General features: G+C 58.4%; 1 protein-coding gene across 1 annotated transcript; it reads left to right on the top strand.

Moving 5' to 3' along the window:
• The first annotated feature begins 6 nt into the window (after positions 1-6).
• Positions 7-6012, top strand: TMEM35B (transmembrane protein 35B). Its single transcript, XM_006026996.1, has 3 exons — positions 7-118; positions 2521-2701; positions 4737-6012. The coding sequence occupies exons 1-3, from the start codon at positions 11-13 to the stop codon at positions 4868-4870; spliced, it is 423 nt and encodes a 140-aa protein (XP_006027058.1). The 5' UTR covers positions 7-10; the 3' UTR covers positions 4871-6012.
• Positions 6013-7447: the final 1435 nt, after the last annotated feature.

The following is a 7447-nucleotide window of genomic DNA, read 5'->3' as shown; positions in this document are numbered from 1 at the left end:
TCTCCCGGCCATGGCGCTGCTCTTCACTGCCGTGCGCGTGGTGCTGGGGCTCTTCTTCCTCTTCACGGGGGCTGTGAAGCTGATAGAGCAGATCTCGCCCGAGCTGTATCTGCAAATGGTGAGCGCGGGGCCGGCTGGGGCTGGCCGCAGCGCCCGGCCAGGCCCGGCAGCGTGCCAGCCCGCGAGCAGGAGGGGGCCAAAGCCCTGGGGTGGGACCTGGCTGCCCCTTTGCAGTTTGGGGGGTGGCACCTGCTGGGCTGTGCCCAGGCCTGGGGCCAGCAGCCTGCCTGCACCGGCGGGCCCCGAGATCCACGGGTCTCCTTAGGACCCCTATCCGCTCCGAGTCCAGCGTCACGTCCGCTCGAGGCGCCTCTGCTCCTGCAACTGGGTTTGGGGCAGGCTGAGATGCAAGATGCCTCTCCTCCTTTATCCAGGGTTTGGGGCAGGCTGAGATGCGAGATGCCTCTCCTCCTTTATCCAGGGTTTGGGGCAGGCTGAGATGTGAGATGCCTCTCCTCCTTTATCCAGGGTTTGGGGCAGGCTGAGATGCGAGATGCCTCTCCTCCTTTATCCAGGGTTTGGGGCAGGCTGAGATGTGAGATGCCTCTCCTGCACCCGGGGCTTAGGGCAGGCTATGTGAAATGCTGCTTCTGCGTCCCGGGTTTGGGGTAGGCTAGACCCAGCAGTCGGTTTCTGCACCCCAGGAATCCAGCTCCCCAGTGCAGGTTTCTGCGAGGGGAGAAGAAGAAGTGTCTTAGGGGGAAACAACATGATTCACAAAAGCCCAGCTGGATGGGGCATGCGCAGGGCCTGGCACCAGAGTGAGTGCATCCCAGCTGGGAGGGGGCAGGGAAAGGGGCTTTGCTTTTGCCTCTGCCCCTGCCTGGTTGCATGATCTCAGGCTGCTGGCACTCCACCTTTTTGCCCAGCAGGCTGGGTGGGCAGTGCCCAGTCTGTCTATGGGCTGAACTTGCTGGTGATCCTAAGCCAGGCACAGGGGGCCCCCTAGTTAACTGCATGGAGGAGGGCAGGGGGCATGGCCCAGCCCCAATCCAGCAGTGTGTGTGTGGGGGCGGGGGGCATGGTCCGGCTTGGACCTGTCACACAGGGTTTGGGGGTTGGTTGTGAGCCAGCTGCCACGGCTCCATGAGCTGGATTTGGCCTGCAAGCTGGAGGTTGAGCACTCCTTTCTTAGACCCCTTGTCTACATGGACATGGGGCTTTTCAGAGCTGAGACGTTTGCCACACACAGCATGTTGGTACAGCACCTAGCGTGCCAGGGCCCTAGCCTTCATGGTGCCCGATAGGCCCAAACAGTGATATGTCTAATTAATACCTGATGCCCACGATTGATGCATTTATGTAGAGCCCTTGTTGTCATGGCAGCCAAGCTCCCTATTTAAAAAACGTGGGCTAGCTTTCCAGCTGGCGGCATCCCTTTAAGGCTCTTCTGAGCATGTTTTGGAGCCTGCATGGGAGCTGAGCCTTTGGGAAAATCCAGTGCCAGGGGCGTGTAGTGAGTCCTTTTGCAGAGCTGGCCCTAAGCCCCATCAGCACCAGAGCTCCCCTGTAGTCTCATGACTGTGAGGATCCCTGATCTGTCCGGGGAACTCCTTAGACGGTCTCCAGGCAGGAAGGCAGAGGGCCCTGGGTTGCAGGCTTGTCTTCCCTGGGGATTTCCAGCTCCAGTGGGGCTTGGATATCCAGCAGCTTTGAACATGCTGGTGGGAACTAGCTGTCCTAAGGCCTCTGAGCGGCCTTTTGGACACCAGTCTGGAGGCCAGGACACCCCGTGCCCATTGGAAGACTTGTCTGTAAACATTGGCACAAGAAGCTGAAGTGTTGGCTCAGGAAAGCAGCGTGACATCCGAGTGGCTCCTGGGGAGGCTTTGGGAGGGAGTGTTGGCTGGGGAAATGGCTTTGCTCTGCAGAGCAGGTTGGTGATGCTTCAGAGCCCTTCTAGGTGTGGACTGATCCTAAGAGGCCTGAGTGCCTGCTGCTCCGCTCCCTGCTGTGGGTGCCTTGCTCTCTTGGAAAACAGGCTCCTGAGCCGCCAGCTGCCTTTTCGAGATGGCAGTCTGCTTGCAAAGGACTCGGTGTGCTCCAGCTGTGTCTGGAGGGCCCTGCAGATCTGCTGGGAAAGGTCTTGGGTCCTGCTTGCTGCTTGCTCAGAGACTGGGCCCTGCAGCAGGAGCATGTGGGAACGGCTGGGTGGGGAGGGAGCTGTGAGCTGATGCCATCTGCCTGGACATGGGCAGTCCCGGCCTGTGCTGCGTGACTATCTTCTGCAGCTCAAAATACTCCTCCTGGGGGAGGCAAAGCAAGGGGAGGGCAGGGGGGCTCTGCTCCTCTTGCAGCCCTCGTGGGGGCTTCAGGCAGTGGGCGAGGCTGCCCATCTCCTCCCTCACCCAAAGGCCACGGTGTTAGATCTTGGGATTAGCACCCCTGTTTCCAGGAAAGAAACTTAGGAAGGCCTGGAGCCCCCTCCAATGCTGGTGCCATGCCGTTTTCCCCCTTCAGAAGTCACAGTTCGTGCAGTTCGCCGACGTCTTTCCCCTGAAGGAATTTGGCTACAAACCGGAGCCGGACTGGTACCTGGAGGTGGTCGGCTGGATTGAAGTGGTGGCCGGGTTGTTGCTGGCATTTGGGCCCCAGCTCCTGCAAGAGATCAGCAACTTTGTGCTCACCATCATCATGATTGGTAAGGGTGAGCTGGGCACAGGCTGAGGCACTGACCGGGTTGCTATTGAAGACTCCTGTACCCTCTAGGATGCCCCTGACATCCTGAGCTGGGGAATGAGGGCCAGGCAGGCTTCCCCTCTGCTGCTGCCTTCAGGGACCCCTTGCCAGACTCTTCCCATGGCTTTGCTGGACAAGTTTGCAGCATAGCCCAAACCAGGGCTTCCACCTGTTTCCTTTGCTTGATTTTCAGCTGGGAGTTTCCCTTCCTCCCCAATAGCCTCCACACACATCCTGGAGGCAGGGAGGAGTCTTACATTCTTATTTATGTATGTATGGATTTATATGATTTATTTATATGATTTATCTGCTGCCCTTGCCAACAAGGGATCCCGGGGCTTACAGTAAACCAGTGGCTCTCAACCTTTTAGGCCTCGAGGCACCCCTCACTGGACTAAAGGCACCCTTCCTTACGTGCTATGCATTGAATGGCAACCAATTTTGAAAGCTATCTTATCTAGTACAGTGTTTACCTTGTTGCAGAGAGGCTGGGCAATGGGGGTGGGGGACTGGCTAGGCAGGGACAGCCTGGAGCCTGCCCTTATCTGCTTCTCCGCTCACACGCTGCTGTCAGAGAACAAGACAACTGAAAAAGGGCAACTAGACTAACTAAAATAACAAAATAAAAGCAGGGACCTGAGTAGCATCTCTGCTCGGTGTCACCAGGTGGACTTGTCCCGCTGATCGTACCTGCAGGATGGTGCTCTCAGCTGACTTGAGGGATTACGATGGGGCATAAAGGAAAAGGGGGTCCCTTAGGTTTGTAGGGCCCAGACTGTTTAGGGCCTTATAGGTCAAAACCAGCATCTTGAATTGCATGTGAAAGCTACTGGGAGCTGGTGCAGACACTGGAGCTGTGTGCTGCTGGTGACTGCTTGCCAAGCTGAAGCCAGGTAATATAGGGGCTCCCCTTACACTGGGGAGCAGCCAGGAGAATTTCATCTGCTGCTGGGTGGGAGGAGCACGGGCCCAGAAACAGCCCCATGGCCTCCCAGCAGCAGGGCCTGGAGAAGGTCTGTGTCCACAAAGTAAGGGTTAAAAGCAGGTGTCTGTCTAGCAAGCCCTTGTGTCCCTATGGAAAAGGGAAGCAATGGCTCAGAACCAGAGCCTGGATTCTCAGTCCTTGCCTGCAGCAGGATCTTCCCAGCAGATGTAGTTGACTGTTTGCAACGAGCCTTAAATGATGGCCCTTTGATTATGGGTCGGAAATTGGAGGCTGCTGGAATCAGGGGGCAGTAGATGTACCTTGAGAGACCGTATTAATTTCAGAGCTGATCTTAATGAAACCTGCAAGCCCCTGGACTGAGCATGTGCACATCTGATTCCAATTGTACCCTCCCCTTACCCACTGGGGCCTGGCTTGGGGGTCAGTAAGAGAACTAGGGGTGTCAAGACTATGGTCCCTGCCTAGCTTAGCCCTGGGGAGAGATGCCCTGCTGGCGCTTTGTCCAGGGGGAGACTGGCAGACAGCTCAGAGCCACGTGCCATGTTGTGCTGCTGCACGGGGGCTGCCTGCTGTGGGACTGGCCAGAGGGAGACGGTGTAATCTGCTTTTTCCCATCCTGTTAGATCAGCCCCTGAGGCAAGGAGGCGGCAGGCGGAGCTACCTGGAGGTGAAGGGCCCTGGGTTTACTGTCTGCAGGTGTTTGCTGTCGTTAGCTGCCAGGAAGTGCTGCCCATGGCTTGTGCTGCACAGTCCCCTTCCTCGCAGCCTGCTGGGCTAGTAACACCACTATTCACTGCTATTCTGAATAGCTCAGAGATGAGCAAACTGCCCCCACACACTGCACGTGGCTGCTGACTCTGAAGCATAATGATGACACCTTGAATCCCCAGCACAATTTTGCACTGAAGTTCTTTGGAGCTGTATGCTTCAGGCTTTAGTTCTGCCTGTGCCTGGCCCCATGACGGAGCAACTCAGTTCTTTAATGGTCCAAATCCTGATTTCTTTTCTTCTATTTTTTCCCCTACATGTTTTCTGGTTTTTGTCTCCCCAGGTTCCATCTACACCCTCCTGGCGCTGAAGGAGTCTATTGCCATGTGCGCCCCGGCCACAGTCTGCCTTGGCCTCCTGCTGCTGCTCAACATACGAGGGAGGGAGGAGGGAAGGGCCAAGCCTAAATTTGAGTAACTAGAAGAGCAGAGAGGGGGTTTGATTGGCAGGAGGTGATATGATTCCCCAAAGAAGGATGGTGAAGACCTCACTTCTTGCCAGTTCACTTGCAGCTGACACACAGTACAATCTCTTTTGTTCCCGGCAAGCCCTGCTGGTGGACCTGGTGCTGAATAACCCATGGGGTTGCTTCTCCTTTGGGTGGACCTGCTGTCTTTCTGTACAAGGGGGGTTGGGAGCAGTTGCCCCACTGGTAGCTTTGCATTGAGGGCAGTGGCTGGATGGCTTCTCTGTCTTGATCCCTGCACCCCCCCGTCTCTCTCCTTGGGGTGCAGCATAACTGGAGCTGGGTTGTGGCCCACACCCTGTGTGATGCAGTGAGAGCTGGCGGAAAGCCCTGGGAAACAACAATGTGAGCCCCTTTTCATGAGCTTCCCCAAGAGGGGGCTTAGCTCAAGGCCCAGGAAACCCTCAGTCCCTCTGCTGAGGCTGCCAAATTGTGCAGGGGGTGGGATCCTCTAGGAACTGGGCTGAGATCCAGTGCTAGGCACAGGGAGCCATCAACCCCTGGCTGGGTTTGAACCACCGGCCTGGAGCTGGTCCTTGAGGTTCTGGACAGGTCCCTCCCAGCTGTGACTGGTGGGCTTTGCACTGCCTCTGGGATGGATGTGGTGGGACTGATGGGCCTCTTGCTGGGACCTCCCTTCTCACCCCTTCGTTCTCCCATGTGCTCAGAACCAGCTGCAGGGGTCCCAGTGCAACCCATGCTCCACTGCCAGCCCAGTCCCCCTTGGCTTCCCCTCCTTGTGAGCCAGCCCTCCAAAGCCCTGGGGCCGATTCCAGGCCCACCCAGTGACTGCCTGTTGCACTTTCCTTCCCTCTGACCTTCCCACTGCCCTGCCTGTCTCTGCTAGGCCAGCGGGAGCCTGTCTCTGCATCCCAGAAGCAGCCAGATTGGAGACCACCGTGAAGACCCCCAAGGTCCAGGCTTGACATGCCACCAGCTTGGCATCTTCTTGGGGGGCTCTGTATGGGGTGTGGAGTGCCCCTGCTCTATGGCTGACAATCCCACGTGGCCAGCCTGTGGGGTGGCAGTGTTGGGTCTGCGCTGTCCATGTCCTGTGGCCTCTGACTCTTTTAAATAAAGCCTCTGTTTCTAACCTGTTTCCTCCAGTCTCACCTTTAGCATCCAGCTGCTCACTGTGTTGGGCAGGGCCCGTGGTGGGGGTGATGGTGCCTTCAGGGGCTGCTGCAAAAGCAAGGCATTCTTCTGCAGGGAAACAGGGCAATGCAGTGGGGAAAGAGGGTAGAAGGGCTGGGCTTGGACACAGGGAGCCCAAAGCTGTGACCATCCCTGGGGCCCCCGCTGACTCCCTCCTGGGGTCGTGGTGAACAGCAGCAGCTGCCGAGCGAATGAGTTTGGGCACTCGGGGAGGGGGAAAGCTCTAGGCCGAAAGCAGAAGAATGCAGAGCATCTTGGCCAGGGGAGCCGCTCTGTCCGCATGGGGCCGGGCACGGCTGCCTCCTCTCCTCCCCGACGCCTGCTTGGCTGAGCAGCAGCAATGCATGCTGGGAAGCAGCTTGCAGGGCGGCGGAGGTCTGCGTGGGTGGGAGTGGAGGCAGGCCTGGGCAGCCTTGCCAGCTGCAAATGAGTCATTGCTGCACAGCTCTGAGGAGGCCCCTGCGCCTGCCCGGTGCTGGCTGCTCTGTTCCTGTTAAAAGCCTCTTATTCCCCATCCCTGCTGGGAGAGGGGAGTTCTGTGCAAGCCCCCTGGGTGCAAGGACCCTGTCCCCTTGCACAGCCTTGGCTGCCTGGGAGCCAGGGGTCAGCTCTTATGAGGGCTGCATTTCTTCCAAGGGGGAAGAGCTGCAGTTGTTCGGATCAGGACAGGCACGCTCAGCGCCCCTGTACTAAGATCTCAGGGTGCCCAGTGGAATATGGGTCCCGGGTCCCCCAGGGGCTCTCACGGGGCACTTGAGTCTTAGCCTGAGGGTTCCCCCCAACCCATGGTGAGGGCGGTTGGGGTAACCACTTCCCGCAGTGGCTGAGGTTGGGGTCCAAGGGAGTGCCCTGCTACGTGGGGCCCCAACAGGCCATCGGGGCCAGGCATGCTGCGTCTCTGGGGGTCACCAGCTAGCTGAGCTGGATCCCCTGGGGAAGGGGTGATCATGCAGGCATCCTTCAAAGGGGAAGCCCGCCTGGCCCATGCCCTGGCAGCTTTCACCTGCTTTTCTTCAACAGCCCCCAGCCCGGCTGAACAGGATTCTTTGCGACAGGTGTGGCGGCAGCGCAGGCCTCGGGAGGGCAGCTGCTAGCCAGGGGGTGGCCCTCTGACATCCGGCCTCGGGAGGGCAGCTGCTAGCCAGGGGGGGGCCCTCTGACAGGCAAGCCCCGGGTGAGCCCGAAGCCCAGGCTTCCCTCCTCTCTCACCTCCATCACTGGCAGCATTCCCAGCATATTTCCCTGGTTCCTGTTCTTAAAGGAGCACGATCCGCCTCCCTTGCTGGGCAGCTGCCTGTGGGCTTTGCAAAGCACCATGAACAGGTGTCCCTACTCCATGCCCCCAGCACCCTGCTCCCGCCTGGCTTGGTGCT

Source organism: Alligator sinensis, unplaced genomic scaffold (assembly GCF_000455745.1).
Source record: "Alligator sinensis unplaced genomic scaffold, ASM45574v1 scaffold547_1, whole genome shotgun sequence".
Classification (NCBI taxonomy): Eukaryota; Metazoa; Chordata; order Crocodylia; family Alligatoridae; genus Alligator; species Alligator sinensis.
Note: the sequence above shows the minus strand (reverse complement) of the source record. Positions and strands in the feature narration are given on the sequence as shown.

Bases quoted from the DNA above. Each gene is read 5' to 3' on its own strand.
- TMEM35B (XM_006026996.1), top strand. From the start codon at position 11: ATGGCGCTGCTCTTCACTGCCGTGCGCGTGGTGCTGGGGCTCTTCTTC. The intron at 119-2,520 runs GTGAGCGCGGGG...TTCCCCCTTCAG, and splicing joins CCGAGCTGTATCTGCAAATG to AAGTCACAGTTCGTGCAGTT. The intron at 2,702-4,736 runs GTAAGGGTGAGC...TTGTCTCCCCAG, and splicing joins GCTCACCATCATCATGATTG to GTTCCATCTACACCCTCCTG.